The sequence below is a fragment of the Sclerotinia sclerotiorum genome, genomic scaffold (assembly GCF_000146945.2).
Source record: "Sclerotinia sclerotiorum 1980 UF-70 scaffold_6 genomic scaffold, whole genome shotgun sequence".
In the NCBI taxonomy this organism is placed as follows: Eukaryota; Fungi; Ascomycota; class Leotiomycetes; order Helotiales; family Sclerotiniaceae; genus Sclerotinia; species Sclerotinia sclerotiorum.
This window is the reverse complement of record NW_001820830.1, coordinates 421,058-436,407: the sequence shown is the minus strand read 5'-3', so window position 1 is coordinate 436,407 and position 15,350 is coordinate 421,058. Positions and strand designations below refer to the sequence as shown.

Genomic DNA, 15,350 nt, shown 5'->3' with positions numbered 1-15,350 from the left:
CGAAAAATTTGAGTCGAGATGATGTGTATCATGAAAATTAAAAAGTTCCCCAAGCTGAAGCAACGCCGTCCATCATTCATGATATATCATCGCATTTTTTTTTATAACTTTCCCTTTCCATCCTTGCCCAACCATTCCATTCATTCCCTTATTTGCTACCAGACTAAGCAAAAAACTTGCTATAAGCAGCCTTTTCCTTCTTGGCCCTCTCAGCCATACTCTTCTTCAAAGCCGATAGTTCCTTAACCACAGCCGCATCTCCGGGAACCAACTTATTGGCCTCTTCCAAATCCTTTAATGCCTCATCTTCATTCTTGAGTCCTATGTACGCAACAGCGCGGCGGTACAGAGCTTTAGCCTTATCCGTATTCGTGGTACCAGAAACAGCTAGAGCAGCGCTAGCGGTACGTTCGGCGTCGGCGAAGTTCTTGAGTTTATTGTGAAGGAGAGCAGAGTTGCTGTTGAGGGTGAAGCGGATGGCGGAGAGAGAGGAGGAGGTTTCGGGGGGAGAATCGGTCAAGTCTGGGTCTTCGTTGAGGTAGCGAAGACCTTTTTCGTATTTATCAAGGGCGAGAGGTAGTTGGTTGGCCTTGAAGGCGGTGTTTCCGTATGTCTTGAGGTCGGTTGCGATTTTGACGATTTCGGAGGCGGTTGGAGGGGTAGTCATATCTTCTGGAAAATCTTTTTCGTGGGAAAATTCTAGGTTAACCAATACTCCAAATGATCAAACAACAATACGAAATATATAAAGATGGAAGGAAAGATTGAAACAAAAGCTGGATATATCGAAAGAAAAACTGCAAATATGAGACGGCAAAGGAAGAACAGAATATTCGGAGGCTATGTCGCATATGTATATGTTGACTAGCTCCTAAAACAGTTGAAGAAAGATGATTTAGAGATTGAAGTACCTTCATAAATGTCGCCAGTGGAATCGGGTATTTTCGCATCGGCAGATTCGGCTTCGTCGCCGGTAAGCTCTCCACAGTCTGTGATGGTAACTTCCTTGTTTGGTTTGTCACCAGCTTGGGTAGGCATATTCTCGACCTTGCGGACGATTGATTTACCGCTGAGGACTTGACCAAAGACAACGTGCTTGCCATCAAGATGGGGAGTTGGTACAGTTGTAATGAAGAATTGACTTCCGTTGGTTCCTGCGGAAGTATTTGTTAGTCTCATGACGTACTGCTTAATCGAAGAGCTCAAGAAAGGTAATGCAATGTACATACCTGGACCAGCATTTGCCATTGAAAGCAAGAATGGTCTATCGTGCTTCTCAATGAAGTTCTCGTCATCGAATTTGACGCCATAGATACTCTCTCCACCAGTTCCATTGCCAGCTGTGAAATCACCACCTTGAATCATGAATTGCTTGATCACACGATGGAAACCAGAACCTTTGTAAGAAAGAGGTTTGCCTGCTTTGCCAACACCCTTCTCACCAGTGCAAAGGGCTCGAAAGTTTTCTGCGGTCTTGGGAGTAATGTCATCGTACAATTCAAAAGTGATTCGTCCTTGAGGAACTGCTCCAATGGAAATATCGAAGAAAACTCGACTGCGGGGTTTGGAATCTGCGGCAGACATTTTGTTGCTGGGAATACCTTTTGGCGATTGCGAGAGTAAGTCTAAGGGAGAATTGAATGGGAAGTGGAATGATAGATCGTACGCAAAACGAAGGAAGCTTTACAAGTTATAGAAATTGGTCGTTTGATTGCTTTTTTCAAATTATTTCAGCCTTCTTATGAGTAGAAGCTTCGAGATGGAGAGTTGGAATGTGGGGGTCGGTGTTTGTGGCTTCCGACATGGAGCTTTACCTAAAATGGAAAACGAGGCTATTCACGTGAGAAATTCACCTCTTCGGAAGGAGCCCTGGGACGTTCTGTCATAGTATCTACTGAGTACCTGTACTATGGTCTATTGAATATCTTTGTCTTGTAGTATTGAATATCTCTTTGCGAAATGGCACTGGGTAGCGCTGGCCATATTGCTGGCCTTGCGCTTGGGGCTTCAATAGAGGTGACTCGCCCAAAGACCAGAGTAAGAGAATGAATGGTCCGCGATACGCCGAATTGTTCATTTCATGCCTTCTTTTCATTTGACCTGGTTGACATTTCCAGTGTTACCTTACAACAATATGTTAGTATAGAAATATACACTCAAACTCAGGGGGGTTAAAGAGGACATACTGGGCCATCATTCACCAGAGCCACTTCCTGTCAATCAAACATTTCATTAGCAGATGACCTAAAAAAAGAAGATTCTAAAATGTGGTGTGACCTACCATCATTGCCTGGAACACGCCATCTTTGACTCTTTCTGACTTATAACCTTGTTGAACTTTTTCCACGAAAAGTTGATACAATTGCTTAGCCTCTTCCCCTCCCATAGCTCCGTGGAAGTCTGGCTTTGAGCCTTTCTTCGTTGAGGCAAGCAATGTAAATTGTGAGACTGGTACCAGAGAGGCAGGCGTCAGTTTGTGAGACTTCCGTGTACAATGGTGGTATTTAATTCATTGTCTTCACGTACCACAGAGAACTTCCCCTTGGATATCTTGTACACTTTGTTTCCACTATGGAATATATTAGGACTGTTGTAAATTGAAAACATTAACTGAACAGCAAGGTGCTGACGAGTCAATGCCTGATATACATTGACAGAGAATGATTCTTCAAGATGCAGTAACTAAAGAGACTCCTCTTTCATACCCTACCGCCATTTTCATCATCCCATAATCTCATCTTGAGGACCTTTGCTGCCAATGATTCTGCGTCTTTCTCTGTATCACCAGGGGCCACAGCAGCAAATACTAATATGCCTTTCCCAATTGAAGATATCAGCTGCTTGTCTACCGTTACAGAAGCGGATAGGACACGTTGAAGTATAGCTAAAATGAATCTGGTAAGTATAACGTTCGGGGTAGGAAAAGAAGAGAGGGGTAAAGCTAGGAATGGTACCCTTCATGATTACTACCTAGTGGGCAGATGACTTGGACTGAATAGACCCTTTTGATATCTTAACCAGAGTAAAAGTCTGCTTTTCCCGAAGAATGCTATGTAGATCGAAGTCGAACACCAACGCTGGTCTGATCGTCCATAAAAGCTTAATCTTCAAGGTTTATGATAGTTTTTAGATGTGAGAAAAAGGTCAATGTTCCTAGACAGTAGTAGGTTCCATGATGCAATCCCCACTTGAGCATTTCATCAACATAAACAATATCAACAACAATATTACCTACTGCATGATGTGATTCCGAGGACGTTGAGATATTTTTAATTCGTTGTGAAACATTATGAATCATTGTGAATATACTAAATCACATCACATCATATTATATCAAGATCAGAACATAGTATGATTGCGAATAGAATCAATTTCCAAAATAACAATATAACTTGAGAATTTTGCATGGCATTCTTTATTTTGAACTTTATCCTCCCCCTCTCGTAAACATTTCCCCACGTTCTTCTAAGGCTGCAGCTCGTGCAGGTAAGGTGCAAGCAAGCGAGGCTTCTTCCCGCAATCTCACCCAAGCACCATAAGTCGCAACTTGGAATCCCAATCCAAAATTCAGCGACAAGTTCTCAAATCTCCCACCCACTTCCCATATTCAACCAAAGTAAGTTTTCACTTGGTATCAAGGTGATCTCTAGATTCCTTGTACTACCACCTTTTTCACAAAAGGCTCAAACCAGACATCTATATTACGCATGGGGTCGAATATTTGTCAAACAAAGCTAGCCCCTTGTACACAACAGCAATCACCAAACACCAACCCATCGATACATTTCTCCGTACCCCTCATAATTACACGATGGCGGCACGAAAACTTCAACAAGAAGTCGACAAGTGCTTCAAAAAAGTCACCGAAGGAGTGGCAGAATTCGAATCAATCTATGAAAAGATAGAACAGTGCACAAATGCTGCGCAGAAGGAGAAGCTGGAGGACAACCTCAAACGAGAGATCAAAAAGCTGCAAAGGCTCCGTGATCAGATCAAGACATGGGCGGCAAGTAATGACATAAAGGATAAGGGTCCTCTGTTAGATCATCGGAAATTGATTGAAACGGTAGGGCATCTGTTTACTTTACTGTGGGGTGAGCTAAACTGTTGCAGCAAATGGAGAAGTTCAAAGCAGTAGAGAAAGCCATGAAGACAAAGGCATATTCGAAAGAAGGGTTGTCGGCGGCTGCCAAACTAGATCCTAAAGAGCGCGCGAAAATGGAAACGGGAGAATTCTTGGGAAATATGGTAGAGGAGCTTGAGCGCCAGATCGAGACAATGGAAGCCGAACGCGAATCGATATCAGCGACAATGAAGAAGGGGAAAACCCAAAGTGCCAAGGCTGATAGGATAGCAGAGCTAGATAATCTGACTGAACGGCATAAATTCCATCAAAATAAGCTGGAACTCATTAAACGCTGTCTGGAGAATGGTAATGTCGAGGTTGATCAGGTTAAAGATCTTGAGGAATCCATCAAGTATTATGTGACCGACAACATGAACGATGACTTCATGGAGGACGAGGAGATGTACGATGAGCTTAACCTTGATGAGGAAGAAGATAACTACGGCATGAATAATGATAATGATCGGGTGTCATCACAAGACACGCAATCGATACAAGAGGACATTCCAGATACGGATCAACGGTCGAATAGTTTACCCGGGAAATCGAAGACGGGTCCCGAACCACCTTTGGCTGCTGCACGGAGACCTTCTACACAACTGAAAAGCCCTCTTCCTTCATTGGCCACTTTACATACTCCATTATCGACGCTATCAACAAATGGAAGTTCAAGTAACCTTATGAAACCAGCTGCGGTACCTACACGTGCCCCTGGGGAGACTCTGAAATATGCCTCAGCAGCGGCCGCAGCTGCCGCTAGTGATAAGAACGGTATTGCGCCTTTGCCACCTCCACCTGAAGCCCTTCCGCCCCCCTCGACGTCAGCCAGCCACCCACCATTATCTGGAAATGCCGGACGAAGACCAAGTGTAACGGCATCTCCCACGACTATACATTCTCAAACAGCCAGTGTCAACCAGACACCCGTGACAAGATCCAGTGTTCCAACTACGGATACACCATCAAGTGCCCAAACGAAATCTCCAGCTTTGAGCCAATCAAGTGCGGCGCCTAGTGGAGCAAGTGTCTCCCATTCAGTTGAAAAAACAGAGAATTCTAAACCAAATGTGTCCTCGACTCCGTCAGGAAAGGCGCCAGCCCTATCTAAGACAGCGGAAGGCAAGAGAGGTTCGTCAAATGCTATCCCATATAAGTCCAGTGCTAACAGTTCTATGCAAGCTGTTCCACCGCAATCAAATGGGGTGTCGAATGGGCTTAAGCCGAGTACACCAGAGAACACGGAATCAGTATATCATCTGCCGTCAGGGTTCCAGGACATGCTTCAATCTTTCGAGGTAATTCAAAAGAGTGCTCCAGACGCTTTATCCACTGCATCACAGAGAATGCTGGCATCATCTCAAGCTAGTGGGCCAGGCATGCAAGACATATCATCTCCTCGAAGCTATAAACCAGAGACCCCTTTTAACACACCATCATATTACCCTCAAGATGTCCCTTCGGTGCTTGATGACCCACGGTTGTATAATCGTATAGATGGGGAAACATTATTCTATGTCTTCTACTACAAGCAAGCCACATATCAACAGTATCTTGCAGCTAAATCCTTAAAGGAACAAAGCTGGCGATTCCATAAGCAATATCAGACTTGGTTTCAAAGGCATGAAGAGCCAAAGGAGATTACTGAGCTGTATGAGCAAGGGACCTACCGTTTCTTTGACTACGAAAGCACATGGTTAGTTTCATCACGATTTGTCCATTTCCCCAACATCGACTAATCAACTATTTATAGGATGAACCGAAGAAAAGCAGACTTTAAGTTTACCTATAAATTCCTAGAGGACGATGTATGAATAATGCTCTGGCGCCTATGGTATCTTTTGGTTGGAGGATAGGTTGGCGCAGTGGGAATTGCTCAACCAGTATCTGGCTAAGCGGAATGACCTTAGTCGGCCTAATAGCAAAACTTTGCTCATCTGATTCCATTCAGATGAAATTCCTTAACTTAAGTGAAAATGTTTTTCCGATAAAAATGTTTGATAATTTTGGTGTGACCGCTGCGAAACTGCCACCGTTCTGGCTCACTGACTATGAGATGCTTATCTTTTGTGTTGTATGAATGGAGATGAACACAATGAGGTTGACATTTATGCCAATTGATGAGTTGCATTCTTCAAGGCGAGCGAAAGGATGAGGTTTCCATAATATCAGGAAACTCGAACCGCCCTCTTGTCTAATTGTTCAGCGAATCGGTTTTCATAGTATCTAAACATGAATAACCCTGATTGGTAGATCTGTACAATGGCCCTTGACAAAATGACCTGCAGACATCATGTACGAAAACGACAACAACTTTTGGGCAGCAGGACTTTTAATGTTTGATACCCAATCTTTAGATCTTGATTCTAATTATAAGAAGCTGTAAGCTCTTCCCATATTTTAATTTTGAAGGATTCATGTTTTTCTTGCATATTCCTTTTTTGCCTTGTCTATCCATACCCAAGTACAACGAGTTTTGGACCCCAAAGAAGGTTCACGGAAGCAAGCAAGAAGGAATCATTGGTTACACTGCTTCTAGAAATGCGACTGAACGGCGAACCACAAATGCCAGACACAAGATTGATTGGATACCAAGACCACAATACGCTCGGTGACGCTTTCCCCCCGGAGCGACAGCTTCTGTCAGTGTCATCTCTACATCTTGATTGTTTCACCACGATAATACTGACACTGAGCAGGTCCAGGTCCAAGTTATTTTGTCTTAGATTCAGAGATACATCAATCATCTCGTAAGAATGGGGCTTTGCATAGGATTCCAATCCCTGACGAAAATGCTTCTCCCTCCTTTTTCACAGAACATGGCACAGCCTTCTCTTCACATGCAACAAGTTCATTGAATGTGGCGGTTCAAGAAAAACACAGAGAAAGCGTTACATCGGCGTCTGTCAGTTATCGTTGACACAAGCTAATGAAAAATGTACAACGCAGGTAAGGCAAAAGGAGGCGGACGCTCAACCCCATTGTTTTGCTCTTGCTGCCTAATGGTACAGTTCCGACTATCTGAAGCCTCAAAATCAAAAATTTGGCCCATTGAAGGAGGAAGTTCGTGTTTACACCAATTCCCCACGCTTCGAGATGCATTTTATTGGAAATGGCGGTCAGCATTTGGATGATGATATAGAAACAAGTTGCCCTGATCAGGTTTGAAAATAGATTTGTTTCTCTCCGACGAGTTTACGATACCCAAAACTCATCGTTACGGTGCCCAATGGTCGACATGGTCAACCAAATGCCAACAATTATTATTTCAAATGCTTTCGAATCTACTACGCCAGATGCCGCATTTCCGATCGAGCTTTCGTTTGTCGACGTTTTGTGTTATATGCCTTGCTGCGCACATAGGGCATCATCGGTCACTGACAACCCAAATGTCTCTTCAGATGCCTTCTCGGCTAGCGGAACAACAATCCCAGTATTATTATCGTCCGCCTCACTGAGGCTTGAGTTGCCCAAAAAAGCAAATACCCTTTTCGAACGTTCGCCCGCTGTGCTTCTGAGCAATAAGGCTCGAGGATATCTGGGGACCTAGCTACATTTTCGACTTTCCATAGTCCAAAAAAATGCTGACATGTTTTCCTGGCGAGTCAAAACTCGAGTAGATTTTGACTCTCGGTGAGTTCATTAAGTTAGACCCCGCCAACTAAGTGTAAGGGGCTTTCTCTTACCTTTCTATGCATATGTATTCAACCAAAGAACACTCTGGAGCCAGTCAAACTTTTGTGGGGCAAGCTTTTAACATAGACACCGCAAGGCTATGGGGCCTCATTGGTAAATAATAAGCTATGTTGATATTAACCTCCATATTATTTTAACAGGTCAAAGGTGATGCATGTGAGTATTTTAGGACTTGCTAAGTAGAAGAACCACTACCAAATATTGAGGATTGAGCAGTTGAAAGCTATGCTCTTAAGAAGCGATATCCTGTCCTGAATATTTCGATACGTCGAGTCAAGATACTTATATCGGTACTTTCAAGCATCACCTTCTTGCCTTCCATACTCCTGTATCAGCATTTCTTTCGTCATTTGCTCAACTATATCAATACTTGGTAAGCAACTTTATCATTCACTGTCGATCTGCTATTTGTAAAGCCCGATGGAGGTGATGTTGGACAGAAGATGATACCTTTCAAGTGAGGTCTAAACTAATGTCACGGAAAAGGGTGCACAGAACCATTTCCAGAACAAACTTCAGTCTACCATGTATTCCCCCTTCTTCAAACAAGACTTGAGGCCAGGGACACCTCTTGGCCAGAATATAATCTGGACCTATCCAACTCCAGCGCCAGCTATGAGAGGGTTGGCGATGAGTCGAAATTATTCTGATCAAAGCTCGATCAGCACACAATCTAGATCTTCTGAGGATTCCTACTTGCCGATTTTCCGCAGCGCATATGCATCTATGTCTTTCGACTTGAACGGCTCCGATTCATCACAACATCATGACGATGGTTATAATCAGGGCTATAACAACTATACAACAGCATCACACAATCTTGAAAGAAGCTTGTCAAGTCATAGCAATTCTATGAAAGCGACACCATCCAGTCTTGGTTGGGCCCCCGAAAGTGAACTCCTAAGGCTCTACAAATTCATTGTACCCAAGGGAAAAGAGCCATATCTAGAATTACTTCAGGGATATCAAATTTGTTTCAATGTGCCACAGAGGGTGTATCTTGATCCACCTAGGTATGTTGATATACAGCGAAAGATTTTGCTAATGCTAATACGTACATAGTAATCCTGAAAAAGGAGTTTATCCCTGCCAATTCCCAAGCGGCTGCCCAGGAAAACAATTCCGTAGACCTGCGGATTTAGAACGTCATTACAGACACGTACACGCGGACGCAGATCAAAAGGGGAGTTTTCCATGCGATTACAAACCATGTACTCGATCCAAGGGCCCCTTTACACGAAAAGATCATTACAGAGATCACCTCAAAGATTTCCACAAAGAAGACATTGGGACGGCTAAACAGCCCAAAAATGCAAAAGATCCAAAGGCAATACAAGCTCTTCAACAAACCTGGCTCGAGGAACGTCAAATTGATCCTAGATGGTGGAGATGTAGACGTTGTCTTCAGAGAGTATATGTGGATACTCATAGTTATAAGTGCATAACATGTAATGAAGAATGCGCTCAAGAAAGAATCGAAGCTCGGGAACAAAAGAAACATGGTATGGGAAAGGAGAGGATGTCATTTTCAGAAAAGAATTTGCCTATGACTTATGCGGCGCAGTGTACAAGTTGTAATGGGAGTATGTGGATTACGGATAGTGATAGTGTATTCGCAGAGGGAAATTCGGTGCCCTGTCCGATTTGTTTGCCTAGTGGAGAAATTGTTTATGAAGACGCGGAATGGGATGGGGATAGATTTGGTACGAGTTATGAAGCTGGGTATTAGCCGTTTTCTTGGGGGATATGGGATATGTTTTCATGATTTGATGGGTTACAGGGAGGGAGTAGTTACTCTTAAACCAAAGACATTGGTTGTGTCGGGTATATTAGGCGTTGGAAGTCGGTCGGCGACGCGACCTTACTAGAGGCGTTAAGTTCTATATAGATGATTGATTGGTTTAGGATTTGGCTTGGGATGGGATGGGATGGTTTTGATAATATATTCTTTTTAATATTTGGTTTTTGTATCATCTTCTCTTTTATTTTTCTCTCTTTGCTTTACTACTTAATCATAATTTCATTTAATTGGAAGTGGAGTTTCCATTTTTGAATTTCCTACTTTTGAGACCGCAGATTGAATTACCGCGCAAATATCTACAGAATTGCTTTTATTTTGAATACTTATTCTTGTTTATTCACCTTTTTTTTCATCTCTCCTCTTTCGTTTTGCCTTTCCTTTTCTCCTTTTTACTAATCTTTAATTCTTTATTACTATCCTGTTATTATAATTTTCCCGCACTCTTTAAATTTTCAGATATCCCACTCCTATTTCTCTTCTCTCCTCACCATCTTATTCTTATTCCTACTATCACATTATTGAAAGTATTCCTCTTTCTAAGTTATTAATAGGCTACGGAAAAGGAGTTCAAGAGAAGCAGAAGCAGAAGTAGAAGCAGAAGTAATCCTAATCTGTCGTGGAGTTTGTACTATTTATTTATCTGGTTCTGATTCTGGTTCTTATTCTGTTTTCGGTTTTGGTTTTCGGTTAAATTGGAATTGGAGTTGGAGTCAGAATTATCTTTCCAATTTCTATTAAATGCATACTAGGTACATGTATGATATATATATTATAGAAGAAGATAGTGTTCTGGTATATAATGATATCAATGATTTCCTCAGATATTCGTAATTTGAGCTGGAGGGGTTAGGGATGGGTTATAGTGGCTGTGTAATTTTATTTATATGTTTTTATTTATATTATATTCTATAAGTTTTTGATTCCTATCCTATTATATATAGAGGAATGTAAGATTAATTAATCAATATATTCAATGTCACGACTCACAAGTTCGTTTCCAAGCTGGGTATATTATGTACTCGAGTAGGGTTTTATTATCACGTAAAGTGTCGATGATTACTAGGCTCCGAGCATTGCCACCTTAATCGCCATAATCTACTCGGAGAGGCTTATAGTACTGTATTGTATGGAAGTGATGTTGGACTTGAATCAATATCTAGTGATCCCATCCCATATGAATGATTTGGAATCGTGGGGGTGGGTCGAACCAAAAAAAATCTACCCCTGACGCTTGTGAATGCGTGATGACGTGAACTTGGTTCGGTTGAGAATACTAGGTAGAGTAGACAAGCCATTTATTTATCGCCTTTGAGAACACTAGAACATAACTATTTTCACCCGAGGGAACATGCATGGTAGTTTATGTGATAGGTTCAATTATTGAGACTTTCAAATATAGAATGGACAAGGAAGCTTTTCCCGACATTTCCGGTATTTTTCCTACCAACGCCAACGCTATGCAAAAAGGGAAAATTCCTCATTAGACTTCTTATTTTACCCCAGCCACAAGCAAATCTAGCATACCCTTGACCTGCATTGCCTTTTGTGACCTTTCCACTTCCGCTCTTACGCGTCGATGTAAGAATCTGATCTGGTGTTCCAGATCTGGCGAATCACAGGTATACTCTGCGTATATGTCTAAGAGCAACATAGCAGCATCAGTACATATAGGAACGTATCGAGGATCAGTAATATGCTTCGACACCCATTTGAAAATCGGTTGTATCGTAGTCTCATCACGCTTCTCAAACGCTGCTCGCATGGCACTTCTGTGTCGTAGAGCTGTGAGAAGTGTAAGAACAGTGACTGCGGGTAGGCCCTTCTGAAGCACACAGTCTAGTGCTTGATGATATCTCCCTTGTTGAAGTTCACGCTCCCATTCTGGAACTTTCCGCTTTGTTGAACGTGTATTACCCTCAATTACCACATCTGCCCCTTCACCCATGAAATCCATGCCTCTAAGCCTCTTCTCTACCCCGCTAGTATGTTTCCTTTTCTTGTTCTTCTTGTCATATTCTTCTAATGTGCCATCGAGTAATGCTTGCATCTCCTTCGCCCTTTCTCTCTCCTTAACTTTTTGTTGACCTGATAGACGCGTTTTGATTGACAATACCCCAGATTGCATACCCACAACCAAATGTTTATCCTCTCGATTAGCACCAGAACTAACAATGTTGACTGATAAAACAGGAGCTGAATATTTCAATCCAGTAACAACATTCCATCCAGTGGTCTCGAAAACCTTCACATGCCCGTCCAAACCACCACTAACCAATCTCGTAGCGTTCGATGCGAGGCACAACGATGTGACCGTCTTCTGATGATTCTTGATAATGTGCAATGGCTTTCCTGCGACCAAATCAAGGACTGAGATTTGATTATCCGCTGCAGCAAGAACCGTTGTACCTGAAGGCATAGGAAGTACAGTTTCGACTGGCGCAGCATGCTTGAAGGTCATAGCTGCTCTAGTTGGAACTCTAGGATCCCAAAGTCTAACAGTCTCATCATAACTACCAGTCAAGACCATATTTGACATCGACCCAGGCATAAAAGCACCACTTCTAACATAATCCGTATGCCCAGTGAAAGTTGTTGTACTTTCTTGACTTGGCAGGTCCCAAAGCTTAACAGTCCGGTCATCACTAGCACTCATGAGAGTTGTCAATTCTGTTGGTGAAAACTTTGTCGCCCAGACAGGCTGCTTATGTTCGTCCCATGTTTTTAAAATAGCTCTTGAATTCACATCAAAGACTTGTATCTTTCCAGTTTCGTCACCTGCCACCATTACACGTCCATCTCGTCGAATCTCTCCACTATGCGCAACATCTGAAAATCGAGTAATAGTCTTTACTAATTTTCGTGTGCGAATCGAGTAAATTTGAAGTCGGGTACCGGTCGTCACACAGAAATAATCATTGCTGGAGGGCAGTAAAGCGTTTGTTGGTGGAGGAGGGAATGATATATGCGTAATAGGATAATTCGTTGGTGATGGAATGAGTTGCTGTGAGCGAAATCCTTTCCAATATCGTTGTTCAGGTGTAATTGGCGAAGGGGCAGTAGGAAGTTTCACTGCCGGCAGACTTGTCACTGGTGCGGCCATAGTGAAATCTTATGAAAAGAATTGTAGATGGTGATGTCGCAAAACGAATAATATTTCACTTCGATGAAGCCTGCGATGCGATTCGCAAAAAAAAAAGTTAAGGACGGGATCTGGAGGTTATTTTTCCCGATGAGCTAGACTATAACAAGTTAGTATTACTCTAGTATGGTCCATGCATTTATATCCCTACTACACCTTGATGTACGGTTTTCATTGTTCATCTTAATGACAGTGCCCTTCATCCAAGATTTGCTTCATATGCTCTTCCTCAGTCCATAAATTGATGATGTCTCACAGCAGTGTATATCTGGGTAGTGATAGACTGCAGTTATGTACTTTGTTTGACCTGATATGAGGACGTTGAGTTCGTTTCTGTTGGTTGATGTACCTAAGGGTTTTTCCACCTTCCGATAGACCTTCAGCAGCTATAGACAAGAGTCATTTGTTGTTAAGTGAGACGCGTTTCTGGTATTCATACACCCGACCGAGGCAGGAGTCTGTAGTCCTGTGACTTTACTCTCAAAATTGCTGGCCATGTCCGAAGCGCGACTGCCTCATTTGCAAATATCTTCTCGAAGCGCACTTTCGCGTCGTATTCCGTTCTTTGATCAGACTTCCTTGATGAGCAAATTACAAACCAAGTGGGATAACAACTGAAGGCAGCTTGTCTTTTCCGTTCTTCAGATATACCCTGTCCCTTCATTTGTCCTGGTGAGAGCTATGGCGTTACCGGATGAATTTAAGCTGTTCAATCTGGTCATCTTCTCCCGTCCCAAAGTTACTCACAACCGTTCGAAACGAGCAAGGCATGATATAGTCTTTGTAATACTTTGTACATGAGCTACCCGATTAGCTATGCTCAATACAACGGCTGACATGACAACATCTAATTGTCAACGCTCAAATGCGAGCTCATATGCAGAAGTGGGTCTGAAAGATTGCGCACACTCCCACCGTGCGTATCGCAGAGGGAGAATCTTCTAGTTGAGAGATTGCAAGTACCTATGCTTAAATTCCCTGGTCATATACACCAAAGATATGCTGGTTAGAAGCAAATCTGCTCTTTTTTTCTGCCTAGGCCTTGACACTGCTATGATAACAAAACGTTCCTGTGAATGTATCTGGGCTCTGGACACGAAGCTGTGAGTTGTGATTTGAGAAGATTCCATTTTTGACTTGTGGTACAGCTATATTTATGACCATGCTCCTCCACAAAGGCTTGAACGAGAATTAAGGTCTCATTCTCCTTCGCTTCATACAATAAATCGAATGAGGCTTCTCAATAACGAAGAGTGACTTAATTTCCGATTGAAGCCTCTCTGAACTTTTCCACGAAGACCCGACTCCTAGGCCTGTAACCAAACCAGATACCAAACTCCATTTCTGCTAAATTCAAACGCCGAAAACAAGCAGGAAATCACACAAACTAAAGTAGACGACTAGAATCAACGATGCAACCATTATTTTGATCGACTGCAGAAAATCCGGCTCGAGGCTTGCGGGTGACGATGAACATCCAAAAATCTTCCGGCTGTAGTGGCATTTGTTTGCAGATTGCGACGACCATTTGGTTCCCGGTTGCATGAAATGCTTCGAGGGGAAGAGTCGCCAGAGGAACGACTGATCAACCATCTCTCGAGTTTTTGTGCCCATCGTAATTGCGAATTTTTGTACTCCTGTAGAATTATATCCTACACCGTTGATTAGTATCACACTCGGTACCTAGGCGGTTACTAGAAGTCGCACCAAATCTCCCAGAACCGAGCATCCCATACGTTCTTACACCGCCATTGATGGTCCATCCTTCTGCCTTGAAATGTTGATCAAAGAAGCAACTCCAATCATGACTAAAATCAATGCGACGATACCCAATATGCCAACGTTGTCCATTCTGATGATGATGCGGGGATGATTCTAGGCAAATTTGTGGTAGCAGGAGTACTGTTAAAGGTCGAATGAACTAGTGACAATCAGAGGTGGGCGTGGATGAGGATTGTAATAAAGACCGGCAACAATAGTGGACAGTATTTGAATATCCTTTGCGACACTGGTGGAGGAAAAGAACTTGGAAATGGTGGAGAGAAAAAATTCATGAAATATTTCGAGGGCGTGTCGAGTACATATACGATTCCTCCACATTTGCTATATGTCATTTATCATCTGCGCTCTCATCAATAATCAGCCTTGATCAGCAATGGTTCCTTCATACCTGCATTGCATATTACAATTCTATGATTGGGGGTTTTCGCTTCTCACTACAAGTGATTAAACCTTTATTGGTAAGTCAACCAGGTATTCACACAGTATTCGTACCGATTTAGCGCAATTTGATCTTTATGTCAAGGTTTGGGAAATATAAGGCCCACTTGTCTTACGGTTTTCTGATCATACCGGCACGAAAGACTACCTGAATACAGATTGAGATTCTTAGGGTTAACACCTTGTTTCCCGGACTTCGAGAAGGAAATTCATTGCAACCATAATTTACTGCCCTATAGGTATGGTCATCATTCGTTCAATATCGAAATCGTTAGATGCGCAAGAAAGTCTCCATATGTTAGCTAGGGTTGCAAATGAAGCAAATTTCATTGAAAGACCATTGCTTGATTGTCCTTCCATCCGAATCTTAA

The 15,350-nt window shown here is 42.5% G+C and overlaps 7 protein-coding genes across 7 annotated transcripts; 3 read left to right on the top strand and 4 right to left on the bottom strand.

Moving 5' to 3' along the window:
- Positions 1-163: 163 nt before the first annotated feature.
- On the bottom strand, positions 164-1,584 carry SS1G_04988 (peptidyl-prolyl cis-trans isomerase; the record flags this gene model as incomplete). The annotated part of the gene is made up of 3 exons (XM_001593511.1): positions 164-681; positions 912-1,154; positions 1,230-1,584. 3 exons carry the CDS (start codon positions 1,582-1,584, stop codon positions 164-166), a joined length of 1,116 nt encoding a protein of 371 aa, XP_001593561.1.
- A 494-nt stretch (positions 1,585-2,078) lies between these two features.
- SS1G_04987 (hypothetical protein) lies at positions 2,079-3,298 on the bottom strand (the record flags this gene model as incomplete). The annotated part of the gene is made up of 6 exons (XM_001593510.1): positions 2,079-2,123; positions 2,187-2,213; positions 2,282-2,448; positions 2,527-2,569; positions 2,706-2,884; positions 3,232-3,298. The coding sequence occupies 6 exons, from the start codon at positions 3,296-3,298 to the stop codon at positions 2,079-2,081; spliced, it is 528 nt and encodes a 175-aa protein (XP_001593560.1).
- Positions 3,299-3,811: 513 nt separating this feature from the next.
- On the top strand, positions 3,812-5,937 carry SS1G_04986 (hypothetical protein; the record flags this gene model as incomplete). Its single annotated transcript, XM_001593509.1, has 3 exons — positions 3,812-4,066; positions 4,114-5,819; positions 5,877-5,937. 3 exons carry the CDS (start codon positions 3,812-3,814, stop codon positions 5,935-5,937), a joined length of 2,022 nt encoding a protein of 673 aa, XP_001593559.1.
- Positions 5,938-6,416: 479 nt separating this feature from the next.
- Positions 6,417-7,291, top strand: SS1G_04985 (predicted protein; the record flags this gene model as incomplete). Its single annotated transcript, XM_001593508.1, has 3 exons — positions 6,417-6,505; positions 6,829-6,873; positions 7,135-7,291. The coding sequence occupies 3 exons, from the start codon at positions 6,417-6,419 to the stop codon at positions 7,289-7,291; spliced, it is 291 nt and encodes a 96-aa protein (XP_001593558.1).
- A 1,254-nt stretch (positions 7,292-8,545) lies between these two features.
- SS1G_04984 (hypothetical protein) lies at positions 8,546-9,548 on the top strand (the record flags this gene model as incomplete). Its single annotated transcript, XM_001593507.1, has 2 exons — positions 8,546-8,832; positions 8,882-9,548. The coding sequence occupies 2 exons, from the start codon at positions 8,546-8,548 to the stop codon at positions 9,546-9,548; spliced, it is 954 nt and encodes a 317-aa protein (XP_001593557.1).
- A 1,561-nt stretch (positions 9,549-11,109) lies between these two features.
- SS1G_04983 (hypothetical protein) lies at positions 11,110-12,720 on the bottom strand (the record flags this gene model as incomplete). Its single annotated transcript, XM_001593506.1, has 1 exon — positions 11,110-12,720. One exon carries the CDS (start codon positions 12,718-12,720, stop codon positions 11,110-11,112), a length of 1,611 nt encoding a protein of 536 aa, XP_001593556.1.
- A 1,684-nt stretch (positions 12,721-14,404) lies between these two features.
- Positions 14,405-14,610, bottom strand: SS1G_04982 (predicted protein; the record flags this gene model as incomplete). The annotated part of the gene is made up of 2 exons (XM_001593505.1): positions 14,405-14,411; positions 14,504-14,610. 2 exons carry the CDS (start codon positions 14,608-14,610, stop codon positions 14,405-14,407), a joined length of 114 nt encoding a protein of 37 aa, XP_001593555.1.
- Positions 14,611-15,350: the final 740 nt, after the last annotated feature.